Raw genomic sequence first — 18,720 nt, 5'->3', positions numbered from 1 at the left:
ATGGAAGGTGGTGTCACTCCAGCTGACATTTGCCCTGACAGCAGTAGTGAGGTAAAATCCCAGGAATTTTTAGGAACCATTTTTATCATATCAGATATCTCTTTTTCAGGCTGCTCAGTGCAGAGGTAGGATGCTGGATGATTAGAGTTATCATGTTAGTAATAGATTGTTAGGTTTTGCCAACAGAATGTTTAAAATTCGCCAACCTTATGCTTTACTTGGTGTTATACAGAGGAGGGTACAAATGATAAATGTCAGATAGGGCCAGAGAGAAATTCTCACTTTACTGGGAAATATGGTGTTAATTCTTCTTCCATGTTTTCCATTTGAGTGAACTGTATAGTATTGTACAATTCATCTTCCACACAAAGTAGATGAATCTTCTACTTCCATTTCCAATTGGGAAAGATTTATTTGTGTAAGAGCTGCAGCATGTTTTTTATTTTGTTTCAGTTAATTAAGAATATGTCTTTCCTGGAGAATTTGACTCTCTAGGAAGACTCCAAAGGACATTCTACCTAGCCTGGATCAAGGTATCTGAGTGACCTGGTCCAGTGAAAAGAGTCTGTGTATGGCAGGGGGATTGGAACTAGATGATCTTTGAGGTCCCTTCTAAGCCAAACCATTCTCTGACTGTATGATTCTCTGATTCTATAATCCCTTCTTGAAATGCAAATACCCAAAAAGGAAGGGGTCTATCCCAGACAGACATGCTGATCTCCACATGTAAGACAGACTATATTTAAAGAGAGTCCTGGAGTGTGCTACAGAACATCACATTTCAATGGAGTGAGCCCTCTATGCTGACTCTTAAGCCCTGGCTTTGCTGGAGTCTGTGGCAAAACATTGCAAAGGTACCTGTCCTGTCTGGCAAAAACTATTGTGATATAGGTTGATGGCACTAAATTTCCTGGAATTCAGAAACTTTTTTTTTATATATGAAAGAATGTGTAAGTAAAAATGTGTATCTATTTTTTTCTGAAAATGGGTAGGTTTAAAGTAGGTCTGAGTGGTCTCTAACACTATAAAGTCACTAAATACCTCTACATTTAGAGAAGATTTCTAAGATCAGTAAGAATAGTAAGAAACAGCAAATAGTTTTGACCAAGAAAATTAAAACAATCTCAATATAATAAGAATCAAAAGATGCACAATATTATGCATACTCCTATTTTTTGCATATTTCCACTAGATAAACACCACTTAGGAAGCATGTACTGTTGCATGAAAAGTTTTAAGTAAATAATCAATCAAATTATAGACTCAGAAGAGTGAAAGGTTAAATTAATTCTAATGTATTTGAAAGTGCTGCTTTAAGGATTTTAGCTATTCCTACTTTGAATCCAGAACTATTTTGCTCAGGAAAGCATTCCCATTTCAGTGGGATAACTCTTGTGAGCACAATTAGGTGCGTGCTTAAATCCTTGTAGAGTTGGTGTGTAATGGCTAACCGGTTACTCTGCAGAAAATGTTAATGGGAAGAAATAAGGTTATTAAGCTAAATAAAGATATTTCCTCAGCCCCAACGCTCTTTAAGGAAAAGTGTCAAAATGAAATTTTTTATTTGTTTGTTTTTTTTTTTTTACTAAAACAAGAATAGTTTAGCTTTTTTCTGAAGCAAATTACATTAAACAATGATTCTCTGTTTTGGCTTCATTTGCATGTGCTACTCCAGTACAGATACTTAGAGTTGGTGAAACAGGCCTGTAATGTAACCCCTACGTACTATTATATTTTTTAAAGGAATTAACATGAAAAAAAGAGCTTTTACAATAATAAATACAAACTCTGTTCTTTCTCCTTCCCTGCAACATATCCTTCAGTTACTGTGGCCAAATTATCCAATCTCAACTGCATTTAAGGGCCAGGGAAAAAAAGAAAACGGACAGAAAACCATCCCCCACCTCCAGGAATGTGTGCACATTCAAGGAAGACAAACATGATTTTGTCTTTTGAAAAATGCAAGCATTCCAAGTACTTCTGCTGAGGGAAATAGGAGTGTACAGTGCCACTTCACCTCTGCCTCACTTAAACTCATTTTCTAAATGGTGTTCCCTATATCACAGTCATCAAAAAAAATATCCTCATGTCCCAACACTAATTTTTAATATGCATAAGCATATGTATATGCATAATATTCCCTGTGCATAATACCAAAGTGGCCTACACATTACAATATCTTCTCAGAATATATGGAAGCAGCATGCTTTATCACAGATCATGAAAAAACATACATGAACTGACGTATTTATTACAATTGCAATTAAAAGCAAGTATGCATTTATTTCCCGAGAAAATAAGAACTAAATCTGTGGTAATCTCTTACTGCATTTTACAGTTATTATTGCTTCTCTCGATGACATTACATGCTCAATCCTGCACATGCAGAGTTCCTCCTGCTCTTTCAGGGGTCACGTATGCTAACAGGTAGTGCCAGGGTCCTACATGGGTGGTTGTATGCACAGAGTCCTGTACCACAGGAAGGACACAGACTTCGCCTCTGCCCTCAGCAGCCACAGATGTCACCTGCAAGGGTCTCAGTATAAGCTGGGAACAACAGAGGCTCCACCTCTGCTCAGGTCTCTATGATGAGGTTTGAAGTTCTCTGATAATACTCAGAAATAACAGTTTAAAGGACTACTAATTTCATATCTAGGTTTTAAAACAGGTAATTTTCTTTATCATGGCAGCAGGTTTCTGGGCACATCTTCTAAGCAACAGGTAAGATAACTGCAGTGGCATTTTAACAGGTTGCCCAGGTGAAAACTATTAACTCCTACTAGTAGGAGAAGTTTTTAGAAGTCAGGGAAAATGTCCATTCTCTAAGCATTCTTCTGCCATTTCTATGTCACTTGATGCTAAGTAAAATTCTGGGGTCAGTTGAGCCTGCATAGGAGTCCTATGAGGGTATTCTAACTCCCTTGGTAAGCTGCCTGCAGTGTCAGATGGACAAAAGAGTGAAAGGCTCCAGCCTCTATCACACTCCACTCACACATCACACTGGAGTGTACAAGCCAGGCTGAAACAGAAGGTGAGCCATGTCAGCAGAAGGCCTGCAGGAACTAACTTTGATCACAGATCAAGGCAAAAGCAGGGACTCAAGAAGTTCAGTCCCTGCTCTGTGTCCAAAGGATCATTGTTAATGACCTACCCATTATCTGTTTTCCATCCTCTACAGAAGCATTTGCCTGTTTTTTTTTTTTTTTTTTGCAACCATATCCTTTCTAACATCTACGTTTCTTATTTGCAGAAGAATCCCTTTAGATGTTACTAGAAAGAAGAACATCTATAACATTTTTATATTGAGTAATATTGTCATCCAAATAGGTTTACAATCCCAGACCTATATCCCAAGTTGTGTATTTGGGCTTTTTTTTTGTGATGAGAAAACCTGGCTACATGACATATTTTACCAACTGTTGTTTTTACTGCTTTGTAGCTTTCTTTTCATCTGTCAAGAGGTTACATGACAGGATTTTTTGCCCTTGAATGTCATTTCATATCTCACCTTTACTTCAGAGAAATATATGTTTTTCTTTGTTCAAGAATCCATCACAAGCCCTTTATGAAACTCTTAGAAAAACACTCCTGGCTTTATCTAAATCCAAAATGTTTCCCTGCACACATAGTTCAGAACAGAGCAAATCCTGGCACCACACCTCAGTACATGCCCATGCAAGTTGGTGGGAGTTCATTCATGCAGAGTCTCAGAATTTGACCCAAATGGCTTCTTTATAGTTAAGACTATAAAATATCCAGAAAAACCAGGGAACCTGTGGAACATCATATTAATGCCAAATCAATTGCATTCCGCATTTAGATGCTCATAAAAAATTTGTACCAACAAAGCAAAGTGGGACAATAAAATCACTGTTGCTTTGTCTTTGTACTAGTTAAGAGGTCTGCAAACTGCTAATAATACTTTCAATTTAGTATCATTTACACTGTAACTGGTACTCCTTTAACAGTGTATTCTCAGTTAAACCAGAACAACTCAGTGGATGCTATGAATGGACTCAGTAGATACAACAGGCATCTCCAATCTACAGCAGGCACACCAGGACACCAAAATCATGGCTTTTTAAAGAGCTTTGTTTCAGTAGAAATGAGGGTTTGTGAAAAACTCTGAAGAGTGAGAATCACCATAGAAACATAGACAGAAATAAGGTACAAAAGAGCAGGACATAAGCCCTTGGGAGCTTGACCTTAGAAGAAACCTAGAAAGAAAGTTTTCTCATGAAGAGCTGGAATAGAGAGACTTGAATTTCTAAATAAAAAATTCTTCCAGTATACTGGAAAGGGAGACTTTATCTATTATTTATGAATAACAGGACTGCATGAAAAATACCCATCCCTATCATCAGTTTCTTCTTCTGAATCAGTTGAGAGACCACCAAATTCAAATTATCAATGAGAATGGACTCCCTGTCCCCCTTATTTAAATTTTCAATGCAATTTCTCTGCAATTTCAGTTCTGGCATTTCCTGAAGTGATTGATTCATCATTTGTAAATTTAAGATATCAACTCGAAGGGAGACAATAAGCAAGTATTGTTAAATCAAAGGCTGGAAGAATACTGTATATTACAAGTACTTGCACAGTCTGCCCACCTATGGATTTCCAAGTGCTAAGTTAAACACCACAGCTGTCAGTAAGTGGTAGGGAGTTCTGGCAATGAATCAAAATTACAATGGTAAGCACTTTGAGGCTACAACAGCACAATTGCTCCTTGCCATTACACAGCCTATATCTAAGAAAAGCTGCTCTTGAAATGTTGCAATATAGAAACACTGGCCTAATCTCCAAATATAAGCAGTCCCTAGGTAGGCAGAGGTCTTTCACCAAGATCATCTCATCTTTGAACTTCCAGATTATTTTCTTTTCACCTTTTCTAGTAAGTGATGATGTTTATACCTCTCTCTATACATAATAGATGTCAACACGGCTCTGGAGCTGGCTGGAAAAAAAGGATTGGAATTTCCAATCTAAGCTAGTACATTGAATAAGTCCTGTGCAGCATCTCAAGTGCACTGTTTGGTTTGGTCACTTGCAAAATTATTTGATATAAGCAAACTTGATAGAAATTCACTTGGAAAAAGCCAAAGTAGTAGACAACAATACCTTGCTATTGTGAGGGGTTTATACATGCCTGTCTTAGTTACACAGAGTAAAATATTGCAATAAGGAGTAACTCACTGTTACAAAATCACTATATTGCCATTATTCAACTTTCCTCTCTTACAGGTGAGTTTATTTTAAATGTTACACAGCTTAAATTTGGGCTCAAAATCAAAGCATAAGTTGAAGATTTCAGTCTATCCACAATGACTATTTTCATTGCTGGTGAGGCACAAAAAGTCCAATAAATACTAAGAGCTTACAAAGTAATAACTGAGGGGCACAGGGCTATTAGTATGAATGTTATCAGTAGAAGTGTTTTTAATATGCAGTATAGAGCTCTAAGTCTTTCATGCAGCTGTTCAGGTTTTTACTGAAACTGTATGTTTGACGTGTACTTTTTGTGTAGTGCTTAGAAATTTTGGAACAGTTTATGGCATTTTGTTTCACACTGAAACAATATTCCTCCCCTTTTAAAAATTAAAATGGATTCTTAGAATAAAGTGTCTTTCTGAATTGTTCAGTAAACCAGTAAACCTGCTGAATGAGCTGTGACTCCATAAAGTTTAGGAACTCATTTATTATGTTTGTAGATCAGACACTGCATTTATTCACAAAGTGAATCTCTCAAACTTAGCTTTCATTAGAGCTGCGGGGAGGCCCAGTCCTTCTCCCTTCGCTTGAGAAGGTGAAGCTCAAGAAGATAATTAACCATGAAACAATGAGGAGGCTTGCTGGGTAAGCACTAGTGTGAAAACAGTTACTCCTCACAAAGGCGGGGAAATTAGCTGGCTGGATAAAAAAGGAAGTGTCAGACAAGACTGAAAGGACTGCAAGTGTAAGTAGATAGCTCTCACATCATTAATGCAATTTTTTAACATTTAAACATCACTGGTTTCTAAATTTAAATACACTTAACTCTATGTGTTAGGGGATATTAACATGCCATTTAAAAATAATTTTTCTCAAACTTTCCATTTTCACATTTCACCATTTTTAGTCATGCTTCCCACGCATGAAAAAGTCACTGCCTCTTAGTATTGTATTATTGTTTACAAAGTAGATGTAAACAGAGTGTTCTAAAAAGATTCTGTTTGCTCATTGTATTTTACAAACTCATTATTTTATGTTAATACAGGTCTTTTTTATGAACAGAGTTTCTCTTGATTATACTGTTTCACAGAGTAAGGACTCATGATATATCTTTCCTTTCAAAACTTCCTTCGACTTGAACAGTGTTCCCTGGAGCAGCCACATTTTTGGCAGAAATTCAGTTGTACGCTATGCCAAAAGAAATAGAATAAACAAACACTGCTTAACCCAGCTGGCTAGGTAATTTACATATTACTGCACACACCAAACACGAAGACCTGGATATGGATTAGAGCTACAACAATGACACAAATGTCTTGTATATAAGGAGAAATGAAACTTAAATGATCCTTGCTCGTTATTTACATTTTATTATTTAATGTGTATTATAGTATTACTATAGTACCTCTGATATAAATGTATGTGCATATTTAAATATTAAGTAGATGTATTTATTATCATTTCTGCATGTTTTACAGAAAAACTATGCTAGAAATGTCTTGGTAAACTGTTAAGTGGGTGCATTTTTGAAAGTTTTTTTCTGGTGAAAACACACAACATAAATGGCTGCATTACAGCTTTTAGAAATAGCAAAACCCCCTCCAAATACAGTAAAAACTTTCTAGGCATATTGTAAAACTTCTTCGCTGTACATATAGCATAGGTAGTCCTCCAAATCTACAAGTTCATGTGCTTTCAAACAGCCACAGTCATTTTAGGTGAGACCAACAGTCCATTCAACTAAGTTCATCTCCTGAGGTGGTTGCTAGTGAATGTTTATGGAAAAGTTAGAAAACCCGCAAACACATAGAAGAATTTAGAAGCTGCCCTTCCAAATTTGAGAAGTCAGCCTGTGGGGACTTTCAGAGTTGGAATTTAATAAGTATTAATTGATGTCTCCTTCATTAATTTATCTGATTACTTACTGAAGTCATTTGTATTTTTGCTATCCTCCACATCCTGTAGGAACAAATTTCATTCTTATTATTCACTCCATGAAAATAGCATTCCCTTTTGATTGTTTTAAATCTCCTGCCTGATAATTCTGTTGGATACCTTTTCCTTTGTATGTTAAGAAAAAAAAAGAGTAAATAATTGTACCTCGGTTATTTTAATTTACTTTAAAAATAGTTTTTTTTTTTATTCCTGTCTGCTTAGAGCTGGTGCAGCTCCTAGAATATGCTATAATAGTGAACAATGAGATACTGACTTTGCATATACTTCCTGAAGATCCTGCAAATATATTTCCATAGTGGCATAAATGTTATGGCCCTATCATCTTATACAGAAGGCCCTTGTAAGATTGAAAAAACTGCACTTCAACCTATCAGAAAATAAGTTTTCTTCCTCTTTTTCTAAAAACTACTTTGTTTGAGAACTCTTAAAAAAAAAAAAAGATCTGAAGATTAGCCTCAATTACACTCATATACTGTTCCTTGCAGAACTGGATTGATTAGACATGCAGAGCAACAAGTCATTAAATTAACTAAAAAATCACAAGTTTGCGACTTTCATATTTCCCTTAACTGTAATTTTTAAAACAATCCTGGCTTGAGTCATGAACTTATGATTAGTGGATATTAGGCATCTAAATAAAACACTGACTTCATCCTGTAATTTGAACACAAGGCATTGCAATGAGAGTCAGTGTCTGCTCCGCACTATTAAATATCTGACCCTGTACTTAAGTGCCTAAACAGGAAGTGAGTTCTTTTGAAGACCACTGTCCTTGAAAATTAAAACCTAATAATTTTAGCTTTTATTTTTTAATGAGGTATTTTTGCTGTTTAAATGGCGTTTGACAGTTCTTTCAGCATCGACGTGCTTTGGAAGCATCATATTTCCAATTTCTGAATATCACTTATTTTCCCACTAAGGCTGATTATTCCTGAGAATTTGTCTGGTTTGGCTGGGGTTATGAGTTTTAACTTCCCATCACTTTACAAAGATGTGGCAAAACATGACATCTGCCAGAGTGAGGGAAATGGTGGAATAATATATAGCAGATTGGTGAAATGCAGGAAGCATTTCACCCTTGGATTTTTACCTTATACTTTTAGTTGTGACAGAAAGATTTGCAGTCTCTGAGGATAGAGTAGAGCCCTCTTTTGAAAGACTTAAATATATTTCTTTTTTTTCTTTTTATTCACTCTAAAAACGTACTGTTGCAGGTGACCACTCAGGAGACTCCCAAGAATATAACAAAACATTTATCTGAATTTTGACTAAAGTTGACAGGTTCTGGAATTTTTTACTAAGATCTGCTCAACAACAAGGGTTTTCCCAGCTTTGTTTTACCAGATCATCCAGACTCTGTGCACTGCCATAATGACTGCCCTCATAACTATGGCTGGTCCTCAAGAAAATGATGAGAAACACAGAATTTCTTGCAAGAATGTGGGATGTATTACCTATCTTCAATTAAGTTCAAGAAAAATCTAGACCTAGGTTCAGCATCTGCTTAACTATATTTTAGATCCTACTGGTAATTGTTTCATGTCACAAATCAGACATGCAATGCAACCCAGAAGTTCAAAAGCATACACACCTCAAGTATGAGGATGGTGCATCATATTACAAACTCTAAAATCAAATATCCATTCACTTGAAAATTGAATATTTTAAGGAAGCACCAAAGTGAGCAAATGCAAGCCATCAAGACAGTACTGTCATAGACTATATGGAAGAGATCCAATACCAAAACTAAAACATAAGTCATTAAATAATTTGTAGCGGCTAGATCATGTAATGGGTGTTCAGCACTTTACAATATGTAATGTGCCCTTCTCATCCAATTAAGTTAATCAACTCTCAATACTTTGCTGTGCTAGACCCTCCTGATGAACTTCTAAATTTTATGCAAGATTTTTAGCTAGGATTCACCTTACAAAATGATGGCTTATGATGAAATAAGAAACTTTTAGAAACCAAGTTTTTCAAGTGCAGCTATCTAGCAAATAACTGAACAATGTCATTTTTTGCCCCTGAAACAAGGGGGTTTGTGTGTGTTTTTTAAGCTTAGAACAAATGTCATTCTATGGGTTGAAAAAATATTGTATCAGTGAAGTAAACATAGAGAAGTGAAGACACCATGCCTAACATTAGTAAAAACGGTTTTCTTTCCCAGAAAGCATCACAGAAAGACAAATAGAGTAAAAGAATAAAGATACCAAATCAGAAGCAATATAATATACTTTAACAATTTGTTTTCCCAAATGCATTATAAAGAAGGAAACCAGGAGGTTGTCGGGTAAAATTCCTGAACAGCCATTTAAGCAGGCTCTTTACCTCCTAAGGAACAAGCTTGTGGAAAGAAGTGCTTTTCTTTTTTTATTCTTTTTCTTTTTTTTTTTTTTCAAGTGAGCTGTCTCACCATTGCAGATTTTCCCAAGTCCTTGCAACTCTAATTAAAATGTGGTAATTGGTTATGTTACCTCAATTACCATGATGCATGGACATTGATACAAAGCGACACCAATTGAATCCCTTGGGTGTTATACCCCAAGGCCATCCCATTTATTGTGGCCTTATTATTTTCAATTATGTGGCTGGATGTACAGCATACTTTCAAGCCAATACAGATGAAGGTTCCACTGGACTTTCAGTGTAATGTACACATAAGATGAGTCAGAAAAAAAGAAATAATTTTTTGTTTTCATGAGGTATAGTAGTGAACTTGGTGATCAGACAAATTAATATTTCAGACATTTTCAGGGCAATGTGAGAATTAGGGCACCTTAACCCAAATTGCCTTAGCTCAAAACCTCCATTTTAAATGCATGAGTAATACTGTCCCTTCAATAATTAGCCCTCTCTGTTGAATAAGAAAAGAAATTGTCTGCTCCATAAAACAGGTATGTTTCTCATTCAATGAATGAGCATTCTGTATAAAAAGCAGCTTCCCCACTCACCAAAAAGGCAGGAATATTGAATGGCAACTAAAGTAAAATCCACTAGAAACCACAGGTTCTTTCCCTTTCTCCCTGTCCCAAAAAAGTTAATTTCCACGGTCACCTCATTGCAGCTTTCTATACAGAGACAAACCTGATCTGGGCAGGACATACACAAATTGGAATCCTCTGTAGCAGCTGGAATAATCCATTGAGATAAACACATAATTTGCATTCGGTATGCCTCTGACTGAGCAAAGAAGTTTAAAAAAATTGCTGAAACAACTTACATATTAGCACTTTGACTTGATTTCTGGGCACAACTATGACTGATTCTGTCCCAAAACCTTTTTTAAATTTTCAGTCTTCCAAGTACACTGTAGGTTCTAAAGGAAAGTGCATAGTGAGTTAAAGCTTCTCCAGCTGTTGAGCAGGAATTTTAGATGGCAATTTTGAGTTAAGTTAAATGAAGATTGTTGCTATTGCTATTGCAATTGCCAGGCAGTATTCTTTTTCCTTTAAGATGATTGCTAGCAGGGTCTTGTTAGACAAGCTATAAGGCATCTGTGTAATCCTGAAGTTAAAATTAAGGTGATATATAACATTATATCAGCAAAATATGGAATGATAAATCTGGATGAAAAGAATTTACTAGAAAAAAAACCAAACCAAACCAAACCAAAAAAAAAAAAAAAAAAAAAAAAAAAAAAAAAAACCACAGAAAAAAAACCCCAACACCAAAACAAACAGATGGGGGAGATAAAAACCTCTTTTGCTGAAACAAATTAGGACTGCTTCCAGTTTTCTGAGTTTTTTTCACTTTATGAATACTCATTCTATATAGCTAGATTAACCTACTGAATCCAATCATATTTCATCTTTCTGGAGCCATTCTTATTGATAATTTCACATTCTACATAGAACTCTTTGATTATGAGTTTTTACCTGACTGTAGGTGCATGAAGTACATGTCAATAACTTGTTATTTGTAAACTTATCGTGCCCACTATTGCAAAAGGTGAGCAAAACTAAAAACTGCTGAAGACCATAAATGAAGACAATTCAAAAGAAACATAAAAGTTTTCTGTGGTTAATACCAGCGTACCTTTGTAACATTTCAGGTGGCCCAGATAAGTGACTGAATGTAAAAAGGGGCGGAAAGGGGACAAAGGAAGATCTCAGTACACAATTAGAAAACAGTAGAAGATGAAAGTGACTCTTGCACTGAGGCTATATAATTATCTGGGGTAGGTTATTTACTGTCAGCAAGTCAGATGCCATGAATGAGTCAGATGCCATCAGGCTATAAAAACATCTCATTTGTTTTCATAAATTACAGTATTTTGTGGGCAACCACAAAGACAGACTTGTTACCAAGGGATATAGTTTTTGTGCCAAGACTGGCACACCATCAAATACAGAGAGATACGGTAGCAGAAGAAATGGTTCTGGTACCTACCCAAGAAATGACTGCACAGGAACTGAGTGAAAAGAACCCTAACATGCCAACTCAGGCAAGGAAAGTCAAAGAAATCCTGCAGTGGCTGGAGCATATTTAAATGTTGAGAACATGGATAGTTTTATCAGCAAGAGAAACTTGTAGTTACTGACATACTTAAAAGAAGCATTATTATAAAGCAGCCTAAGATGAGAGATTTCAAAACAAAACGGTGAAAATTAGATGAGCATCATGAGCAGCCATTTAGATAGCTGCTGTCTTTCAGCAGAAAGAATGACACGCCCCTCAGCGAGCGAAAGTCAGCTCAGCCCAGCAGATAACTCCAGACCACCCCAGGCAAAGTGGGAACAAAGCAGTGGGTACCTTGTGAAGTTCCAAGCCTCCAGATATCAAGTGAGATTCTGTGCTCATATCTTCACCATGCCTTAACTCCTGATTGATTGCAATCCCAAACAGAAACACAAGACTCCACTCCTGCTGCAAGAGCAGCACCTAGCTCTAATTACCTCCTAAAAGTTTATTTAGAGCAGCTGCTTCCATACAGCAACTGCCCACATGCAAAAGAGGGTATGTTCATTACAGTAACTTGGACCTCTGTCAGCACTCTCTAACATATCTCACAAATGCAACCTCTTTTTGTTCCAAGTCAAACAGGAGACACACATCTACTAAAAAACAACCCCAAACCTACTGATCTGTGCTACTTTACCTTTAAGATAACACAGCTAGAATGTGGTTCACTCTCTCTTGGGCTATTACAGACACAGCAATACTCAGCCTCTAACAAAAAAACCAGTATTCCGAGAGCTGTTTTTTGTTTGGTTGTTGCCTAAATACTGCACATACTTATTTCTGAAGCTCCAAAGTTCAACTGTTCTTCTACTGCTGGTCAGATCATTAAACATTTTGTGTAGCACTAACCAAATTTATTAGAGCTATTGCTGCAGCACATTAGTAATATGACTAAAAATATTCCTAAGATGGAACTGTCACAAAAACATAACCAGCATTTCCCAAGAGATTAAAAATCTCTGCTGCTGTATTTTCTTTCTTTATCAATCTTTTCTTATCCTCAGCCTCATATTTGTCTTCTAACCCATTCACTTGCCCAGCCTATTTCATTAATGAATTCTTTTACTTCTGTTCTCATTTCTTGCTCTCCCAGACTCATTACCATCAAAACTCTCAGCAACTATTGAGATGGCATTAGTCTTCTTTTATTTCTTGACTTTCCTCTCAATTAAATGTAATGTATTGTTTCAAACTTCTACCTACAATTTCCATAAAACTTCTTTCTGGATCCTCAATAGTTCTGTTTTTTCTTTAATTCCACTGAAATTTCTGTAACATTTTCTCACAATCTCAATTATCTTCACTTTTTACATTGCCAGTTGACTAATCCCATGCTTATAAAAGCAACGCTAACACTACATCTGCTTTTCAGAGATGAGTTCTTTCCATGCTACCTCATAGAGAGCCCCTTTTGGCTTGTCCTAACAGTCTGTTCAAACCTCTTCCTTCATCGAGTCCCATTTCTATATCAATACCTAAAGCAAAAGAGCCAGTAAAACAAACTAGCAGAGAAGCATTCCTATGTTATAAGTTATGGAAAAGGCTGGCAAGCAACATTTTTATTCCCTTCACCAGTTCATTTGTCCACAGTGTCCTTCTCACTAACTCACCATTTCCTGGGCTGCTCAGACTATTAGGATTTTCACTCAGGAACTGCTAGAGTTTCTAAACAATGCCTTATGTATCTTTATACTGTAGGACCCTAACTGAACCAGAGAATTATAGCTTCTGTTATTTTTGTAAAGGAACTTTAAAAAAAAGAAATCAAAAGTAGTATTTCACTGTTAGTCAGATAATTGTTAAGAAGGATGTGTTTAGATATTTTTCCTTTGCTTTGCTTAATAAAATCCTAAAAAAATATATCACTTATTCCCAAATCTTACCAAGACTCTTCAGTATATGAACTACATAGGAACTACATATATTGCTGTCAATCTGGCTGCAGTATTCAGACTTCAGCAGTGTCATAGTTGCAAAAGACATGCTGAGCCAATTCATCCATTACAGTCAATGGTGTTACAGTAGGGATTATTTTATTCCCCCTGCTTTGTAATATAGTTTTATGCTGTGGAAAACCAATCTAATTCATGCCAGTTAATGGATGGTTTAAACAGAATGCTGTTTTGCCTCTTAGGAATCATTTCCCTGAGATAAAAGCAAATTACTACATTTTACTTATATTCAAATAACAGAGGATTGTATATTAATCACATACCCATGGCATTCTATGTGAAATACACATCTACTGCTGGGATGCTAATTAAAACCAGTCTTAGTTACACAGGAAACTCTTTCTAAGATATACTTACAATCAGTGAAATATGTCTCTGGGCCCAGCTCTGTTAGGTACTGAGCAACTTAGCAGCAGCAGAGGATTTGGTTTTTCTACTGGGTGGGATCAGATATGATGAGATTAAATATCCAGCAATTACAATATGTATATGTGAGTTTATATTATCAAACAATGTTGTCCATACAATACTGTGTAAAAAACTGAAGATTCATTTGTAGACAGTAAAGACTAAGAATGGCATCTCTGTCAGAAGAAAACACTCAGAGATGGGTATGTTTTTCTAGTGCTGAAAAAGTGTTTCTTGTGAAGAATGAAATCCCACGAGACCTTTTTAAAGCAAGCATCACTCACCGAGTCTTTTTCCAATCGCTTCTGTAGCCTGGTTTGCCAGTGGACAGCTTGCATGACAATGGCTTCCCACCTCCTCTCAAGGTTTACAATTATCAGCTGCATGGACTGGTGATCTGCATTTAGGTTGCAGGTCTCCTGATCATCCAGGAGGTGCTGGCATAATCGCAGCACAGAGGCTACCCCACGGCGCCTCTGCTTGATCTCAGAGCATAGAGACTGAAGGACAGACAAACAGCAGATGTCAGCATGGAATACTTTTCAAACTGAAATATTAATTATTATCTGATATTTAGTGGTGCCCAATCTCTGCCTTGCAATATTTTTTTCAGGTCTTCCATAAATTCCCATACTTCTGTCAAAGCTAAGTGTTTTGTTTTCAGATAAATACAGTCTTAACAGCACAGACAGACTAACACTACGTTCAGTCTTCTTCAAACAAATGCCATACATAGCTAACTGTCTCTATAATGCTGAAAGTTTTATAGTGTAGACTCGTTTATTCTTCCTTTCTTTTTCATTCAACTGGGTCACATCTGAAATGAGTTACCCTGACAGTAATCAGCTTCAGAAATTCTACAGGAAAATAAGAGAGAAAAATTGTAGTCATGCAATGAGAATATGTATATTTTTAGAAAAACAATAGAAATTATGGGTCATATGTGCCCTGTCACAGGAGAAACATTACAGAAAGAGAAAAATCAGTATAAAATTGTTTACAGATGTTTTTTGTTATCATAAAATATTTTCAGGGTAGTTCCATATTCAAGTAAATGTAGGAAAAGTGTGACAACTGTATCATCCCTGAAAAGGAGTACATCACTGCATTTACTTAATATACTGATTCCAGTGCTACTGAAAATGCAGTCTGACATATATTGGATGATGGGAGACAATTGCTAAGCCCTAATACTGAAACTCGATGGGAGCCAGGATATGTTGGTTTTCCACCAAAACCCTAAGAAACTGTACTGAAAATCCTGATGAGTGACAGAATAAATAATGCATCCTACATGCCAGAACTAGAGCGATGTCTACCACCAGGAAGCAGTTAACGGCATGGGTGCTTCCAAGCATGGTTTCATCTGTGATTACACTCTACTGTCACTGAACATCAAACCAGGATTTTTTTTAACTCATAACAAATTTTAATAATAACATCTATGAAGCTGGGGTAGAGAAGGCAGAACTGCACATGAAGATGACTGCTTCAGCCCAGATTCTGAGATCCTTTACTTTTATAACATTGCAAAGCTCAAGTATTCAATAATTATCATAGGGATATGCTAGTCCTGAATTTAACAGGACTGTGCTCTACACATGGGAGCTTTACAGATAATTTAAATTGTAACTTGCCAACATCTGTTTCCCTCTGTGGGACACCACAGATGAAAGTGCATAACCCCATGAGAAAATCTCAACTATCATCTTTTTTGAAGACAGGGTATTTGCCCCTAAACTTTCAATTAATAATAAGAAGCAAGTAAAAAAAGCCACAATATCTCTCAAAGCTGTTCAGAAGTGTTAACTGATAAAAAACCAGGATCATCTTTCTTAATTTTATCAGCAAAACAAAAACATTCTATAGAAAAGTGAATTCCAGTTCCAGTTTTTGTGTCACCGTTTCTTTAAAAATTGAAATTTATAATTAGAAATGTCATAACTCAAATGAGTATTTTGCTGCTGTTCTTGATCAATAATAGCAAGGTGAAAGTGTGAGCCAAAAGGTTGGTATATACAGCTAAAAACATGCATCTTTTCTTTGCATAGGGATAGTGTGCAAAAGACAGGAATTTCTTTTAAAGCCTTCAAGAGAAATGATGATTAAACTCACAAACATAGCTGAATTACTAATCTACTTTCACCAGCACAATTGGGCCATCCTAACAGATTGCTTATTAATCAACAAGGGTAAACAAGGCAATGCAATCTCATTTAAAGCAGAAGTTTTAGTGCCTAAAAGTATTTGTGTTCAAAATGTTATTCCCGATAAGCCTTCATTAGAAGACATCTTAAAATGATTAAGTACATTTCATTGCAAAGTACACTGAGTAGTATAGTAGCAGGTGGACATTTCATACAGATGTTCTACTTATTGATATAATGCATTCTATAGCTATTTAAATTACCCTAACTCTATAATAGCTAGAATTCTATTACTTCTGTAATGAGAGAACCCTGTACCTTTAATATTTCTGAATTTTAAATAAGGTGAATGACAAATTCTCAAACCACTATTTATGGCAAAATATGACCAGGAATTTTATTATTCAATTTATACCAGAGCTGCATTTTCACTTGCGTTTCCTGAACTTGCCCTTATTTATTTTCCTAGTGTTCATTACTAGTTTCCTTCGTGGTCCTTGATGTAACCACCACGTCTGGCGGTCATTTCCCTTCTGATGCTGTTCATTAGCTTAATGTCAGATCAGGAAAAATACCAGCCAACCAAACCAGACCAAAAAGTCTATCTAAAGTCAGTGTTCTTATTTTACATTTTATAAATAACAGCCAGGCAATTCAGGTTTTTTGGAAGTGATGGTGAGTTATACACCAATCACAGCCAAATTTATGTAGGTCTGCATTAACTTCATAGAAGTCAATATAGCTCAGAATCAGGCCCCATAACATTAATTTACCTTGATCTATCTGATTAAGTCATCCCTTATAAATATTGGTCTTTTCTGATACAATGCCTTTTAACATGATGAGGTAAGGAGAATTGCATTCATAAGCCATTATAGGGGACTTTAAGTGAGGCCTTTACATTGTGTTATCTGAAAGCAGAGCTGCAGCGTCCAAGTAATTTCTAATTTATATCAATTTTACACCAGCATAATAACAGTAGCTTTACTGAAGTTATTTCTGATTTACATGGCTTTGACAGAACAATTAGGCCTATGGCACTTTTGTTTCAATTTTATTACATGATATTATGGTTAATATTAAACAGGAGAAGAATGAAGTGCTTATATCTAACAGTGTATTGAAATAGTTGGCTATAGAAACAATACTTTAAAACCCAGAGAACTTAATCATGTAAAGACATCTTTAAGCCCTATATAATAGCACTAGCAATAATGACTTTAAGCAGTATTAGGGTCTTGTGTTCAGTGTCCTAAAGGGACACAATAATTGCCTATAGCCCATGACATGATATATACACTGTGGTGTTGGATATCCATCCAGGTTTTTCTATTGTTAAAATTGCATCCTTTTATAAAAACCTGTCAATACAGTAATTGCACATGCAAAATATGCTTCCAGAATGACAGTTAATTCAATTAATTATTTGCAAGGTACATTGTGAATGTAGAAGCTATAATTCATGTTTGATAAAAGTAAATTAATTTAAAAATTTGATGAGTAAGGAAATATGATGAGTACCTCTCTTGAGCCTAAAGCCTTATGGTTTAAAGCTGTTATTGTAAGCTACTGGGCACTTCAGAAAATTAGGATGTGATCTAACTGAGGTGCATCACTTAGGCTCACTTAGTCTTCTGTGTGTGCAAAAGATTTGTTGAAGCATAGATTAAGAGATCAAACACTTACAATTTTGTCCCCTCATACCATCATGTGTCCATTGAGCTGTGGTAAACGTAAACACAATCCAAATCTTTGCAAATGTGGGAGAAACATATTCACTTAAGCCTTTGCAGTGAGACTTAAATAAATGTATTTGACTTTTTTGCTGCAGGCTAAGAGTATACACAGTAACTGCAACTGCTGTGTATGAAGTTGACTTCGTGTCTGAGTCATTTGCTTCACAACAGATACCCTGATATCATTGAGGTGTTAGTCATTAGAATGTTTTCATGGTCATGGCTTCCCATACTGAGGATTCCTGTCCAATTCTTTACTTCCCCCTGCCTACTCCTATTTTCAGTGCTTTGAAGTTATCACCCGCATAGCTAAAAAGAGCTACCTGAAACTACTTTCACAGCTTGTTAATACCATGACTTAAATCATCTGGAAAAGTCCCTGCTGAGTCAAATGACATCAAACACTCCTTCCAAGCCAAGGGCTAATGGCACTATCTATGGGGATGGAAGTGGCCATGATCTGAAGAGAAGGTGCTTGGCTTAGCTATGTGACTCCTGAGTCGCATATGACCAGAAACATGTGCGCAGCTTCAGGCAGCACCAGAGAATATGAGAGGCATAGAAAGGTGGGGAGTTGAGGAATGTTACAGCTCCTCAAGCCCCAGTGAGTTTCCATCCCTCAGCCTTCCTGCAGCATATCAGCACCTGAGCTGTGCTGCACCACCTGCTCTGCATGACTGAAAGACCTGTATGGGAAGTCAGCTTTCTGACACGAGATGTAAGATGAGTAGGCCACTTAAACAGGTTATATCAAGAATCTTGACTAGCTGTTTATATTAACTGTTTAAGACATTTGATGAATTCAATGGGATTAATTATCCTTAAAAGTAGTTTAAAAGTCATAGT

At 36.2% G+C, this 18,720-nt stretch overlaps 1 protein-coding gene across 3 annotated transcripts in view; it reads right to left on the bottom strand.

The window, feature by feature from the left end:
- AKAP6 (A-kinase anchoring protein 6) overlaps nt 1–18,720 on the bottom strand; it is a 258,465-nt gene that overhangs the window by 12,732 nt on the left and 227,013 nt on the right. For all 3 annotated transcript variants that reach the window (XM_059473668.1, XM_059473670.1, XM_059473669.1), the window contains exon 12: nt 14,276–14,491. In XM_059473668.1, coding sequence (XP_059329651.1) covers nt 14,276–14,491 — 216 coding nt within the window. The remainder of the gene's footprint in view (nt 1–14,275; nt 14,492–18,720) is intronic.

This window comes from Ammospiza nelsoni, chromosome 6 (genome assembly GCF_027579445.1).
Source record: "Ammospiza nelsoni isolate bAmmNel1 chromosome 6, bAmmNel1.pri, whole genome shotgun sequence".
Taxonomy (NCBI): Eukaryota; Metazoa; Chordata; class Aves; order Passeriformes; family Passerellidae; genus Ammospiza; species Ammospiza nelsoni.
The sequence above is the reverse complement of the archived record's forward strand: the minus strand, read 5'-3'. Positions and strand labels throughout refer to the sequence as shown.